Source organism: Melospiza melodia, chromosome 2, assembly GCF_035770615.1.
Source record: "Melospiza melodia melodia isolate bMelMel2 chromosome 2, bMelMel2.pri, whole genome shotgun sequence".
NCBI lineage: Eukaryota > Metazoa > Chordata > Aves > Passeriformes > Passerellidae > Melospiza > Melospiza melodia.
The window spans coordinates 59,030,302-59,046,377 of NC_086195.1; the positions used below are offsets into that span (position 1 = coordinate 59,030,302).

The following is a 16,076-nucleotide window of genomic DNA, read 5'->3' on the forward strand; positions in this document are numbered from 1 at the left end:
ACAGCATCTGACTGTGCCTCCCAGACTAAGTAAGTGAAATAAGCAAAATTTGAATTTTGGTTGATGAAATCCTAAAAATCCAGCAGTTAAAAAAATATTATTTGACACGCCCAATATTGTCACACTTTGGTTTAACTGTTGTCTGGGATATTTTTTCCCAATGACAGATAGAGCTATCCAGCTCATGTATGTTCTGAGAAAACATGGTGCTATAACTTTCCAGACGTGCTTGGGAGCGAGTGCATGTGCGCATTTATGTTTGCTGGGGCTCCTGCATCGCCATGATCTCCTGTGCATGCAGACCCATGCACTCCTGCTGGCACACGTGCACGGGGCTGCCTCCGTGTGTGAACACGCACAGCTGCCTCGCAACGGTTCACAGCAATTTGCAGGCAGAGATCAATAGGTGTAGAAATTACTTCGGCATGGAAATTAATTGAGATCTATACGGAAGGAAGAGGGATGATTTCTGTGGGTTTGGAAGCTATTCTGTTTGGGGGGAAAAAAAATGTATTGGAGGAGTATCGTTTTCTGTGCCTGTGGAAGGTCTGTGGGATGGAGCAAGGGAACAAGGGAGAAAATTGTCCCGTTCAGTGGTGCAGGACATCACTGTTCAGGGTTTATGCCTGCACACAGGGAGAAGGCAGCACGTGCATATATGTTTGCGGGTGTGCTGGGGAGAGGGATTTTTAACAGCCATTTTCACATATTTACCAGTTCCCGTTCAGCTCGCAGCTCCCACCTACGGTACGGTACATCACCTGTGCACGGCATATACTGCCTGCTGTGGCAGTACCTCCATTCCCTCTTTTCCCTTCCGTGCCCATCCCACGCCACCCCACCCAAGCAAAGATTTATGCTTTCTTCACTCATAAATCCCCCTCCTGGCCGTGGCCAGGGGGCTTCGGCTGCTGCGGCGGGAGTAGGGCTGGGGGCTCCCCAGCCGCCCGGTGCCTCCCAGACACACCCCAGCCCACCCCACCCCTGCGCAGCCCGCAGTGTCCCCTCTCCCCTGTCGCCTCTGTACAGTGGGAAAGTCGTTGGGTAATTGGGTCCAGATTGAAGATTTTAATTATTCATGAGGCTGGCGAGGGACTTGGAGGGGTGGGGGTGGCTGCCGGGGTGGGGGTGGGGTGGGGAGGTGACGAGTCAGGGAGAGCTGGCGAACAATTCTGGGAAGGGTAGGGAGGGAGGCAGGGAGAGGCAGCGTGTGCATGTGTGATGAGCAGTAGCTGTGGACCTTCCAGTTGCTGCTAACTGCCCTGGTGTGTGTGTGCGCGCGTGTGCTCGTGTGTGTATGTGTGTGTGAGCGAGAGAGAGAGGGAGAGAGAGAGGGAGGGAGGGAGGGAGGGAGTGGAGAGGGTGGGGGGAGAGATAAGAGAGAGAAGAGGAAAAGGAGAGAGGAGAAGGAAGGAAGAAGAAGGAAGGAAGGGGACAATACGATCATGCTGTGCTGTATGAGAAGAACAAAACAGGTAGAGCTTAAGATTTTTATATTTCTTTCTGTTAAGAAGCCTCCCAGGCTGCTGGATGTCCGTATGTCCGTGGGGTGCGTGTCTGCCTGAGTGCGTGAGGGGCTGGGGTAGAGGTTGGGGTGAGGGGGGAGGAAATTTCAGCTGCTTTCAGCAGACGTCTATTTTGCAATTCTTTAGCATCTTGCGACTGAAGGTTCTTTTCACACCCTGCAACGTGACTGTTTTGCCTTTCCGGGGCTGGTGATGTGGGGAAGGGGGGTGGCCTACATCCACATTTGGGGGAGCTACCAGAATCCCCCCTCTATTCTTTTTTTTTTTTTTTTTTTTTTTTTTTTTTTTTTTTTTTTAATAGGGGCAGTTATATTGCCTAGGTTTTCTGTCTGTGGTTCTGAGGGTGTGGATAGGGCGGGGGGGGGGGGGGAAGTGGAGGGGTGTGTTGCGGCTGGCAGGAAACGTGATGAGCTCTGGCTCTACCTTGGAGATAAAGGAAGCAATTCTTCATCTTATGCCAAAAAGGAACGGATGCCCAGTGAGCCTTGATCCCTGGTCAGAATGCTCTCAATTGCTCCTGCTTCTGATGAATGGGAGATGCTTTATGTGCCCGTGCTGTGAGGTGGCGCGGAGGACAGGTGTATTCATTTTATTTTTGTGTTGCAACAATCTGAGCAAGAATTAACCTAAAGGAATTTTTTTTTAAACCTACGCTACAGTGAGAAATCCAATTAAATAATAACAAAAGCATTAGCCTTAGGATGGGGAGAGTCCCCCTCTTTGCAATACCCTTCATAGTACAACCAGTTAGACAACTGTGCACCAGCTGGGAAAGACACAGAGGACCACGCCTCTGTTAGCTCCGAACTCGGGTGGGATAAGAGAAGCTCACGGTGTGAACCTGTTGGAAACCCACTCATTTTCTATGCTGGTACCGCCTGGCTTTTGCTGTAAGAGAATTGAGATGATGGAAGGTTTGGGTGGGGGCTCGTTTCAGTGTCAAAATTGTTGTGTCCAAAATGATAATGAAATTAGGAAAAAAAAAGCTACTTAGATCATTTACCCCTCACCCTTCCCCCTTTTATTTTGTGTGAAAGCCCAAACCTACTCCTGATTAAGAAAGCCTTTTTGGCTGAACCTCTTGGACTTCCTCGGGAGGATGCTGGATTTATGCAGTTGGAACTTTGAGGCAGGAACTGACCCTAGATACCTTTGCAAAGCATTTTAGAAACTTCCAAGAATTACGGATTTGTAGGTAGCGACAAGGAGCTTTGGTCCTTGTTCTGAGCACAAAACTCAACTCAGGCACAGCACCATACTGGTTACTTTCTTTATATATGCATAAATTGCAGTGTCTTTTACAGCACAGCACTGCAGTATTCTGTTCACACGCTGATGTGAGTAACTACGGTTCCTGTGAACAGCACAGTGTTGCAAGAAGATTCAGGTTAAAGTGTGTTTCTGAATGGAGATGTGTGTTAGCAAATGAAGGAGAAATTTGTAGAATAATGGGGAGGGGCAAGTGATTGGGATAGAAAGAGACCCTGCGTCATCCTGGGTTTTTTATGCAGGTTTTTCAATGCTCCGAAATTAATTATATGCTCACCAAAATCTGGGAGGAGGGGGTGAAGGCTGGGGAGGGGGGGTACACGTTGCAGTCAGCCAGCAGAGCACGTTCTGATGGCAAATACGGGATGAAAAGAGCAGAGGAGGAGAAGGAAGGCAGACAGGGAGGCAAAGTGACAGAACAGTGGGCGGAGGTGCACGGCAAATTTTAAAATAAAGTAGGAGCTCTGGGGTTCTTTGGAGTCAGAAGAGAGCTACGGGGGAATAGGGATCATTCTGCCCGTACCATCGCAGGTTGGGCATTGAAGCTCCCGAATGATGTTCCGATGTATCTGTTCTTTACACCCTTCCGGGCTTACTCGTGTCTTTTTGTGTTCCGTGGCGCTCAGGAACGCGCGGCATGCAGGTGCCCCGCTGGCACACACCCCCCGTGCCCGTGCCCGTGCCCGTGCCCGCTCCCGCCCGGACGCACGCGGGCACACACCCCTGTCTGTGCGCGTGCCCGCGGCGCTCGGCCCCGCTCGGCGGGCGCTCCCCTCGCTCCGGGCACACGCGCGGGCTCGCCGTGCGCTCGCTCCGCACGCCCCGTGCCCGAGCCTCCCTCCGCAGCCGCGCCGTGAGCAGGGCGGGATCCCAGCGCGGCTGCTGCTGCTCTACCTGAACGCACACCGCTATTGCCAAACTGGCAATACCGCTGCTCGCTCGGGAAAGCTGAAGATACACGAGAGAAAGCTCTGACTGGGAGGAGAAAAAGATCTCGGTGTTCAGCATGTGCTCTGTCCCCACCCAGACCTTTCACTGAGAGAAAAAGATGGAATGGGTTCTTCAGCACTGGCAGGAGTTTCCTTCCCAAAATAAAAGCAGCTCTCCTCAAATTATTTTTCAGGGGAAGTCCCTGGTGTCCCGCCTTTTTGGCAGCTAAGGAGCAAAATGTTGAAATTACAGGCTTGGGCGTGGAAGAAATCTCTTCACATTTGTGTCTAGGTGTGCCTGTGTGTGTCTGTCCTCCCACCCCTCAGAGACAAATTTATTCACACGCTCATACCTTGCAGATTATTCTTTCTTGTGGGTGTGATGCCAGTGTGAAGAGTGAAGTATTTGACTGACTGACTGACTGTGCCCGCCCATGAGAGATGTAGATATCTAAGTGTTGTCATTTCTGCCTACAGCTGACTGCACCTCTGAATCTGAGCCCACAAAATTATCAGCTGAGAGGTAGCATAACATGTCTGAAAACCTGAACTGAGCCTTTCCTGCCAGCGAGAGATGCAGTCAGTAACACGCAGGGCTGGGCAGTGAGATAAGTGGCTAGAAATGCAAGTGTTGCATGCACTGCATACTAGAACAGATGGACATTATGGGGGTATGTGCTCACTATTGGATTGCATGAGTGATTAAACAATAACCTGCAAGCAGGTTTCTCACTTGTGGGTGAGATGAGTCCCATTCATCACCAGCCACAGACGACACTTCCCTCGTGTTCCATCCTCTCCTCCTCACCCCAGCGCTGGAGAGCCAGCGGCTGCAAAGGTTTAAACCTGCCACACCCATCAAATCAAAGGAGGGAGAGGGGAGAAGAGGCAGTCTGCATTTCTTCCCCCTTCCACACGAGCAGCATGAATAAACAGGGCTGTACCTCTAAAGATGCAGTTTAATGCAATTGGAGAAGGGAAAAGCATTAGGGAACAGTTCCAGCAATTACAGCCAGCCGGTGAGGTGGCTTGTCATTCCAGGAACTGCAGAGATGTACAAGAAGGAAGAAATGGAGAAAAAGAGAGAGAGGAAGATGCCTGCAGAGTGAAGGTTTTCTTGCTTCAGGGTATTAAAATGTCTCAGGCTTCATTTAGGGTAATTATACTGCACAATCCAGATGCTTCAATACTTGCAAGGCGTGGTCCTACCTTTAAACACCACTGTGGACAGTGGAAAAGGGGTATTTTAAAGGAAAGGTGTCTATCCACACCCCTTCTCCCACCACTTGCCTTTCACCATTTGTGGTGTAAATCACCACAAATTGCTGACTACAGGGCAGAGGCACTTCATTGCACCTAGGAAGAGTCTAGCCACTGCCTCTGCCTTTCTGAGAGACACTGAGCAGCTTCTATGCTTCTTCCAGTAAACAATTGCTCCATGGAAGTTTAATTACTGTCCTCACTATTTCTTTTCCTGGGCCAATACCCCTGGGATTTCTACTGAGAAGGGTGTCTCCAGAGAAACAGCCCTCCCATCACCCTCTCCTCCACTGCCTTTGCTGACTATTAGAGACATTGATTTCTCCTAGATCATATAATGTAACTGTTCTTAATGGCACAGACAAGCCCCCTCCTAGGGAACTAATTGCAGGCAGAGATTCCAGAGGGAGAAGGACAGCAATAGTGCTTAGTGGGAAAGAAATCAGTCTGTGGATCCAAAGTGTCTTTGGCCACTTGCTCCTGAATCGAAGGCCCAGCAAAAGCCAGTCAGGCAGTACCTGCTGGTATGCACAGGCATCCTTGCCTAGAGAGCTGCACTGAATCTCCAGTGTGACCATGCCAGTCTGGGAACATGTGTGCAGCCCAAGGAACCAACAAGTACTGTCTGAGAACTTGTCCTGGCCTAATGCTGAGGCTGCCTGAATGATCTCAGAGCTGCTCCTGCCATTGGATAAGGAAATGAGCTGTAGTTCCAGGCTCTGTCCATGCTATGCTGAAAGGGTGGGCATTCCTTGGGGATGGAGATGAGAGGGACTTCTGCTTTGGTCATGTGGCTTTGACTGACTAGAAGGAGAATGTGCAAAGAGTTTTCACGTCAAATCGACTCTCCTTGCAGGCCAGCTGTATTGGACCCTGAGATTACCTCAGCTGGTTAGAGCATGGTGCTATTAACACCAAGGTTGGGATCAATACCTGAGTGGGACATTCACTTAAGTGCTGGACTTGATGATCCTTGTGGATCCCTTTGAACTCAGAACATTATCTGATTTGGATTTTGTGATGCCATCCCAGGATCCTCTCGCACAGACATTATATTTCCCTCTCCCCATTTCCCAGAGAGCAGGAATTTCTCACTGCTAGGAGCTGCCAAGTTGCAATGTCTTCTGTGCTGGTGGGAAGGAGAATGAGGCCCATTGGCCCTTGAAAGATGAAAGCAGGCTGATAGTCTTGCATGATGCAAATGAAGGATGTGTATTCCTGCTTGGATTTGCTGTGCCTGTGCTGTGAGACGTGCTCCTCATAGTGACTCGTGTGCTTCATGTGCTGTCCATGGCAGAGGACATGGGGCAGAATTGGGTTCTGCCTAATCTTTACCCAGCAGACAGGTATCTGCTGAGGGATTGGTGTATTACCAGGTAAAACAGCAGCCATAGCCTGAAGGTTGCTTCAGGCTTGGCTTTTGGCTGAGATAATCTGAAGCAAAAGCACCAGAATCACAGAATATTCTTAGTTGGAAGAGACTCACAAAGATCACTGAGTCCAGCTTTTAAATGAAGGGTGCATATGGGATGAAACCCATAGCTGTGGTGTTTTTAGCACCATGCTCTATAAGCTGAGACCTCTGCATGGTTGTGGAAGGCTGGTGGTGCATTGGTGACTGCCATTTGCTCAGTGCATGCACTGCTGGCCCATGTATCCTTCCTTCTGTACAACCCTCCTGTTGTCCTCTTCCTGAACATAAACAACTTGTGATTCCTTTGTTGCTTTGGGCTTCCTCCTTACACTGGGAAGGCTCTTTTTGGATTTGAGCATGAACAAAAGCTCTGATGACAGTGCTCTAAAGACACCTGAGGATGAGAAACCTTTTGATGGCAGCTCTCTGTTTTGATACTCTTTGTAAGTCACTGTGTGATGCCCCTGTTTGCTGTGAGTCTGACAGGTCTCGGGGTAGATTTTGCAGCAGTCCTTACCTGTCTGCATCTAAGTTTTGAAATCCCAGTGTTCAGTGTTGTAAAGAAACAACTGTGGCCCAGTAGCTCTACACAGAGGAATATTGGACTGGTAAGAGGAGTTTGGTCATCCAGAAAGGCATAGTGGAGGGTGCAAATGTTTGCTGGTAGAATATCTTGCTGTGAGAGTACCAGAGCAGGTACCCTGATGAAACACCTTTCAACATCTGAAGTCCAAAATCAAAGTCAGGAATCCATGCACACTCATTTAATCTATAATTCCAAGATCCTCCTGAGCACACCAGGAGGTGACATGTAACCTCGGAGCTCTGATGGCCTCAAGTGGAGAAGGTGTTTATATTTCCTTTGGGCTCTTTCTGTCACCTGCTGAGTGCATGTGTAAAACTCGATGGCTTTTCATGGTTGTGAGCACCACAGGGCAGTAGAGAGGAATTGGTTTAGGGAGAGCTGGTTTCCCTTTCTGGCAGTGCTATTAACCTGCTTTCTGACTGATCTAAGCATACATTCTCTGACTGTTATGGCCAGCTCTGCAAGGTGCTTCTTTAATTGGGAAACTAAACAATTAGAGTGGAAAAAAAAAAAAAAAAAGGGAAGCCCTGAACTGAGAGATGCTTTAGATCGGCAAATCTCTGCTTTATCCATCCTCAGTCACTCCTGCAGTGCTAGGATGTTTATTAGCCCCTTGAGCTCCTTCAACACAAACCATTGATTTTCTTCTCAGACCAAGGCTTTATTACAATTGACCGGAGCCTGAGAGCAGGGCTAAAAACTTCGTTTTCTCCTTGCTATTCACCAGAGCAGTAGCTCCTCCCCAACCACCACAGTGATCCAGCCCACAATATGTGTATGGGGTGAAGGAATAGTGTAATGAAAATAGTGATTTGTTTTTAATACAGCAAAAGGAATTTGTGCTTTTGGAGTTACACTGCTCCTGCTGTCTCCGCCTGTTACTCATTCTGTCTCCTTTCCCCATCTGTTCTGCTCCTTGCCTTCCCCCTGCTCCCTTGACCATGCAGTATTCCTGCTGGCAGCATCAGCCATTACCACCAGGGTCTGGCTCCCTTCACCTTTCCTGGCACTGGTATTTGAAGGGTTCCTTCTTTGTGCTCCAGTTGCTTTTGTATCTGCTCCAGTTCTCCACTTGGGCAGAGTTGCAGCTGACACAAATGAGCATTCTTAGAGACAGCAAGTGGTGCATCTTCACTTCTCACCTTGCTGTTGGCTTAGGTAAAAGGTTCCCCAGACACAGCAGCAGCTGGGAAGGGTGTGGCTGCAACAGGAGCAATGCATGCAGTACAAACTGGTGTCAGCATTCCTGCTTTCCTGATGGTTCATGCTCCTTCCAGGCTTGTCCCTTGGCCTCTAATGCTGCTGTTGGGTGGCAGGCTGTGCTACAGCTGTCTTGTTGGCCCGAGACAGGATGTCCTGAACCTGGCAACCAGGGATGGTTGGCATTTATGTCTCAAAAGGGGAGCCAGGATGTACTTACAGTCTCTTAAATTATGGCAAATAAATGTCAGTCCCATTCATTACTCATCTTGCAGCTGAAGTTTCTTGAATTAATTCCAGCCATAATCACAGTATATCCCTATTTATAGAAGCTGGGACATCTCACAATATTTAGGCATTCTCTCTGGAGGATACACCTTTCTGTAAGAGCTGGTAATTAGTAAAGCTAAAGGACTCCCAAAGAATCTCATTTACTTGGTTTTAATGCCCCTAAAATTCAGGAGTGCAGGGGAGTGTGTTTTGATCTGAACCCCACTCTGAAGCTAGTTTTATTCCACCCTTCTCATAATTGCCTAGAAGTGCTACTGTGTTTTCAGGAACTTTAGGTTATTTATGAATTGGGATGATTGCTAATAACTGGTAATGTACAGAATAATTTACAGTTCCAATTATTCTTATAACTGTTAAGACTTATCAATTAGCATTCAGTTCATCAGAATATTGAGTGGAGTCTAATCCATTTATTTTATTAACAGCATCCAATGACCTTATAAATCTGCAATGTTAAGTACTCCAGGGTGTGCACGTTGGGCACCATGGTACTATGCTATGCTCTTTTGCAGAAGAGGCCAGTCATTTATATTAATTCAGATTGAAACCAGCAAGATGTAAACCACAATGGTTTTGGGCTGACCATTGTTCGCCTTCTGTCATTTCACCTTCTGCCTGCCCACAGCTTTAGGAGTAAAGCATTCAGTGGTGGATTTATAAATAATTTAGCAAAAAGTCATCTAGGTTTGGAAGGGTAGGCATAAAGAAACAGGTGTCAGTTGCTGATTTGCTGACAGTAAAATTGCAGCCCTTTGGTTTCATGTAAGAGTGAAATCCAGTGCTGGAAATCACCCACTGAGCAAATGCAAGGAGGGCATCACCTGCTCAGCTGTGCCTGAGAGGAGTGGTGAAGCTGGGAGGCAGTACTGGAATGATAGGGAACTGAGGCAGAGCAGCTTTTAGAAGCTGGACCAAAAGTTTACCCCCTGCAGGGACACTTCACTGTGTTCCTTAGAACTGTGAACTTTCACTTTACCTAGTCTAAACATTTTAATTCTTTGCAAAAACCTGGATTGCACAGGCTGAGATGATTCTGTCAGAATGGAGATTTTGCCTGATAAAAGATGTAATGCTGTGGTTTTAGCCCTTCCTATTTACATTTCCTGTGGAAAACGCAAAAGAATTTCAAGTCCTACATAGAATTCTGAGGACTGACAACTGCAGCAGAAAATTGATGCTTAATGTTGACTGTTAAAATTGATAGATATGCAACCAGTCCTGCCTAAAGCACAGCACTGGCAAATGGCCTTTCCCTTGTATCCTAAATTCCACTCATAATACCAGCTAGAAGAGATGAAACCCTAAGGAAAGGACAAATGGAGCAAGGAAAGAAAATATCTCCTTCCAAAATAACAGAAGAACTGAAGCCAGCTGAAATCTCCATGAAGTAAACAGAAGTTGGATAAGTTCCAGAGAAAAGTTAGCAAAGTTAAGATGTGAGACAATACTTGAAGCTGACTATTATATGGTAAAACTGGATATGCAGCAAAAAGAACCCTCCTCCATTATTATGCCAGTGTACAAGATTTGGTAGAAGATGAAGAAAAAAAAAAAAAAAAAGACAAATTAGTGGAAAATTACCCAAATGGCTCATAGGAACTCTTACAGTTAATTCTTACTTATATTCATTGTCTTCTTGCTTTGAGTAGTATGATTCCACAAATCAGAAAGAGATACCATGAGACAATGCCTTATCTTGTAGAATTTAATTACTTTTTAATCAGGGTGTGACTGCCAAGAGGAGTCTGAAATGCCTCACAGTATTTTACCATTGTTCTGAACTGAGAAATAAGGGATTGTTCTAAACTGAAGTACATTCTTATAGATGTCTGTCACAGGCTGTAGAACTTTAGACCTTCCTTCCTTTCTAAGTGTGGAGGTGTCTAAAGCTCTCACACAATTATACTTAAAACTGTAATGTCCCCATAACATTCATAAGCTCTTTACTGGCATGCCTAGATGATCCTTTATAACCCATAATTTACTCAATACACAGACAAAATTATAATTGAACCATAGCAAGAGAGTAAAATAATATCATCCTGATATCCTCTGTTTATTGTGCTCTTGGAGAGGAGAGGAGAGCTGTGATTGAAGCTCTCCAGCCAGCATTGTCAATAAGGCCAAAGCATTTTATGCTAATTTTGCAGATCTTCAGTAATGTGATCAGCTGCAAGTTGATGGCTAGAAGAGGTAACAGGAACCACAAAGGAGGAAGATCAGATCTAGGAAAAGGGCAGAACAAATCAGGATATACTGATGTAAGATGGCTCTTTCAAGTCATCCTAGCTTATTTACAAAGGTGAGGGAAGCAATCTCTGAACCATAAGCTTTGAATGCTTTGAAGACTCATGAGGCCTGGATGAGGTGTCAGAAGGTTGAAAACAAGAGAAGATAAGAAATTGCAGACTACCCAGTTTAACTTCATTCCTGGGGAAAAAAAATGGTGGAAATAATCAAATAAAGGAGATTATTAGGAACTAGCACAGATCTGTCAAGAACAGATCATGTCAAACTAATTTAGCTTTCTTCTGTAACAAGCCTTGTGGATACAGAGGAAATAGTTGTCATACCTTGTCATTTGTAAGGATTTTGACATTATCTCAAGTCTTTTATCATAAATGAAGCAAAGAAACATGTTCCAAAGGAAGGCATTACAGCAGGGATGCAGGACTGGTGTAGATAATTTTACTCAATGAGCAATTCTCACTGATTTCCTGTTGAAACGGAAGACTATTGAGCAGGTTGCCACAAGCTTGTGCTGTGGCCTGCTAGTGCTTCATATTTTCATTAACCAACATTGTACTTTATAGTGTAATTTTAACCTGGGTAACTGTCTAGAGGAAGTGTTTTATAAAATCTGAAGATGGCATAAACCAGCTGTGGTGAGCTGGGGTAAACCGCTGTAATTCAACAAAAGCTTGTCAGACCAGGGACCTGGTTTGAACATCAGAGTGAATATGAAGTGCTCTCCATGGGAATGATTAATAAACTGCAGCCAGTTCTACATGAGAGACCACAGGGTGTCCTACAGGAAGGCAGAGAGGGTCTCTAGAGTACCACAAGTTCAGTGTTAGGCTAGAACATCGTCCTGTTGCCAGGAAGGGGAACACCGTTTTACCAGGCTGTGCAAGTGGGAGCACAGGCTGTCAGACACATCTCATGAGCCTTCGGCTCTGATGTACACATGTAGGACTCAGCTGAAATGTCCTGCCTTAGTTTTGTTCTGCACTCTGAGGAAGTGTGGTCCAATGAGAGGATGTAGACTGGGATAGTGAGAATTGCTTGAGGTAAAAGGAGAAACGACTGAAATAATTAGGGTTGTTTAACCTAAAAGGAATAAGGCCAAGAGTGGTCCAGATGCTAGCCTGGCAAGTGAAAAAAAAACGGAAGTAATCTGTTCCCACTGCCCATGATGTATAAAAATAGGAGTAATGGTCTTTAATGGTTAGTCCAAAATGATTGTGATGCACTGTGATATATTGTGTAAACTATGGCAGCTTCAATCACTGAAGGGCTGCAGGAAGTACCTCTGGACCAGAGGATGGACTTAATGACCTCTTCTGCTCCTTAAACACTATTTCATATGATTATTAGCAAATATTCACTGAAGCAGAACCTGGACCCAGTCTGTCCTCTTGCAGGACTGTGTTTAACCAGTAGGATATAAAGTGCTATTTACTTTTGTATGCTCTCTGTCTCTGGCCTGATGATTATTTAATTCTTCCATGGAAAAAGCCAAGGAGCTTATGCAGGAAAAGCCAGGAGCAGCTTGCTCTAAGCAGTCTTTTGTAGGAGGGAGACTTGAGGTCTTTTCAGATACAGTAGAGATTGGATCAACATCTTCCATAATTTAGGGAAGCTGTATGTCCACTGAGATACTGAATTAATATTTATTTACTACATGCTTTCGGAGAGGAACTAGAGTTGTTCTTTTAAATACAAGGGTTCAGGGCTTGGATCCAAAGCAGAAGATACCTCCCCTATAACCAGAGCAAGATGCCCAAACCCAGACTGTTTAGATGTCACTCTGTCTTCAGTATTTGTTATAGCCAGGTTCTAAAGGCATTCACTGAGGTGCCCAGTTGTACCCATATTTTCTAGTGGACTTAAGGCTGTGGTTTCAGCAAGACATCTCAACTTCTTCCTAGGCTTAGCTCCAACATCCGTCTCCTGAACACAAACATCTGCTGGAACTCCACACCGAGGTGCCCTGTTCATCATCTTCATGGGAGAATTATTACAAGGGATTTATCAACTGGTGGCTTCTTCTGCCTGCCTGACATGAATTGTCTCAAAGCATTTGTATGGCAGTCACTCAGAAATTCCCAACCAGAGTGCTGTACTCCTGCTAGAAGTCACCTTCAGTGCTTAATCCCCTCTGCTGCCATTAGAGCTATTGTTGCATGGAAATATAGAGGAGCTAAAGCTGATCTGTGGTATCTTCCAGTATCTCATGCTAAATCTGTATAACCCTTAGGAAGATATCCTTTCTTTATTCCCAAGTCTTTTCACAACACAAGAGGGGGAACAAGACGCCCTGTGTATAGTCAGGATTACCCAGCTTTGGGGAGATGAGAAAAATTGCAATAGTCAAAGACAATCTTTTCATCTACATCAAACTTTGCTGGGCTTTTCCTGTTTGGACAAGAATTTTCTTGGTAGGGATCTTCTTCAGATAGACACTGTGGCTTTTTAATTTATTTGTCTGATGAGATTAGAGGAATAAAGCTTTGAAAGTGCAAAGAATTTTGCAACCATTTAATAGGTAACAGTTGCACCTTTGTAATACAAAGGAGGAGAATGTTATGATTTCAAATTATGAAATTTCCTATTTTCTCCCTTTTTAGTTTACATTTAAAAGAAAAGATTAAACACCTTTATTAAGCATATATTTAGTTTTCAAAGTCAAACACTTAGTATACAGAAAATTAATTAAAAGGGTTGCCTATCCATCTTTAATTTGTCTTCTCTCATGAATAGACATAAAAATGTGGTTCTTAATTATAAAATCAAACACTAGTACCTTTTTTTTCAATAGGACCCCTGTCTCATTCAGTGCACAGAATGGAATACACTTAGGTACTGAATGAGTTTTGCCATAAACAAAGCTGATTTCTATAGGTCTCCTGCTTCATTTACTGCCAGTGATGAAGGTTATATATTGAATTGGGCAGGAGGCTGTTCAAAAACAGAAGAATGGTCTCGTATTTTGGCACTTGAATACTGCCCTGAAGAATTAGGCTTTTTCCTGCCTCTTGTCACAATTTCCTATGTGATATGAAAAGGCCACGAAAATGAGGTTTTCCATGGATGGCCATTAATTGGTGTGTTCTTGTTTTCTGGATTCTCAGTTTGAGACACCTGGGGTCTGACTTGCAGAAGCACAGAGCTGGTATTCTATGGAGGTTTGCTGTCAACACACACAGAGCTGGGGAATACTAATCTGAGGCATCACCAATTGGGGACCTAAAATTTGTCATTGTTCTGGCCATTTTGACCTTAGCCTCTTTTTGTTTGATTTTAGTGTCTGTAAAATAGAGATAACAACCCCACCTATCTTCCTGGCAGAATATCCATTAAGGCCCGTGAAGCAATGAGATATTATGGCAAAATAGCAACACAGAAAAAGACCATGAAGAAATCAGTATTCTGAATTCAGTGATGGGTTTGAATGGTGTGTGGCAAATAAGGCACTTTGCTGTGCTTGAAATTAGGATAACAGGAAAATACCGAATTGCTCACTATGTGAGCTCTTTCCTTTGTAGTAGCTGAGGTGAGGGACAATTTCAAGGAAAAAAAAAAAAAGATACAATAAGGACTATTAAAAGGCATCTGCAGGAGGAGGTCAAAGTGAGGTTTCAGAGGTAGTCTCCATTTTACATTTTTTGCTTCTGCCTTTAACATGTGCCCAGAAAGATGCTGGTCAGATGCTTACCTATTTTTATGTAATAGGTAAGTCCCATTGCTTTTGACTTACGCCTGTGAATGGTAGGTTGCAAAATAATTGGGAAAAAATGGGCCAAAGCTGTTATCACTGAAACTAGTACTACACTTTTCATTGATATTTGAGGCAAGATCCTTAAAAAGTCAGTCCTGGAACACTCTTGTTATTACTCCATTTGCATGTGAGGAAGCCGAGGCACAGAAGAAAGTGGAATAATCTACGGCAGTGATTCTGCCTGTTTTCTCTTTATAGAACCAATAGCTTTTAAACTACCATTCACACCCCTTCTGAATGAATTAATCTAGAAAGCACAGAAAAAGGATAGATTTGTTCCTCTCTTCTTCCGCTCCCTTCTTCTCACCTGGAATAAACTGAGTAATAAAAATAATTTGTTTGCTTTATTTGCCAGTCTGTTTTGTTTGTTTGTTTGGTTGGGTTTTTTTTGTTGTGTCTGTGGGTGGAACATGTATTTGCCTATGAGACACTCTGGGAGGGTCTCATAAGGAAGAGCTGACCCTGCAGTAGTGGAAGCAAGCAGGTCCATGCTGCCATAGGTCCTGTATTTTGAGCTTGCGCTGTGCTTATGAAGTTGTGGGTTGTTGCCCTGGAGGATATCCAGGTGGGGAGGTTGTGCTCACAACAGGGTCTGGATCATAAGCTCCACACCAGGATGCACCCAAGAAAGAGATCAGAGCCTTCAACCTGCACTTAACAGGGAGCCTGAGAAGAGGCAACAACCTTGGTGATACACTATCATACACTTTTATTGATGAGAGCCTTCTCCAAATCTGAATATGGTGTTTCTGTTGTGGAGACCATGAATACTTGTATTGCCTTTCTCAGATATCTGGTTTGTAAGATGAGACACAATTTTCTGGTCAGGCATAGGTGGAGATTTTTTCCTACCATGCCCATATATGCTAGCTGCTGCTGAGCTGTTGTGTTGCCTCCTAAGCCTCTGTGTCCATGAATTATCTCCAGAAGAAAGTTACTTCTCCAAGGGGTGCACAGAGCACTGGTGCAGAGCTGTCAATCAAGGCAGAGTGATCAGAAGAGATATTTCATGGAGGCAGTGTAGGTGGCCAAAAGAGAAGGTCTTGCTTGCAGGTCTGAAGGCTGCTGTTCCCTACCACTTAAGAATGGAAGTGGAGAGGCTGTCGGTGTAGGGAAGAAATAGACCATGATGCCAAGTGTAAATGTGGTTGTCTCTCTGGGCCAAACCTTACCCATATTTGCCGGGAAGGCAATGAAAATGTACACCTTGTGTTAGCTTTTGTGAGATGGTGGGGATTTTATAGTCCCTACTATTCCCAAAGCAGATGGGATTTAGGCTAACCTTGCTGTAACACTTGTGGAAATGTGCACTGCTACTGCTACAGCACACAAATGGAGGGGGTGGCAGAAAAGGCATTGGACTACATCAGGAGATAGATTTGTTGGAAGTGTCTGTGATTGTGGAACTTCGCTGGCTTCTTATCCCTCTAGAAGGAGAAGCACTGAGCACAGCAGATAACATGTAACTTGTAAGTACCTGCCCTGGAACTGAAGGGGCCTCACCAAGCTAAGGTCAGCCTTCCCATCTCACCAAAGTGCAGTAAGTGGCCCCACTGGCAAGGCTTGCTTGCTTCTCTTCCATGGTTCTGAACTGTCCCTG

General features: G+C 45.1%; 1 protein-coding gene across 1 annotated transcript in view; it reads left to right on the forward strand.

Annotated features, from left to right (window-relative positions):
• Window positions 1-1,346: 1,346 nt before the first annotated feature.
• Window positions 1,347-16,076, forward strand: part of GAP43 (growth associated protein 43) — a 57,304-nt gene continuing 42,574 nt past the window's right edge. Inside the window, exon 1 of the mRNA XM_063148355.1 lies at window positions 1,347-1,475. Coding sequence (XP_063004425.1) covers window positions 1,446-1,475 — 30 coding nt within the window. The 5' untranslated portion in view covers window positions 1,347-1,445. The remainder of the gene's footprint in view (window positions 1,476-16,076) is intronic.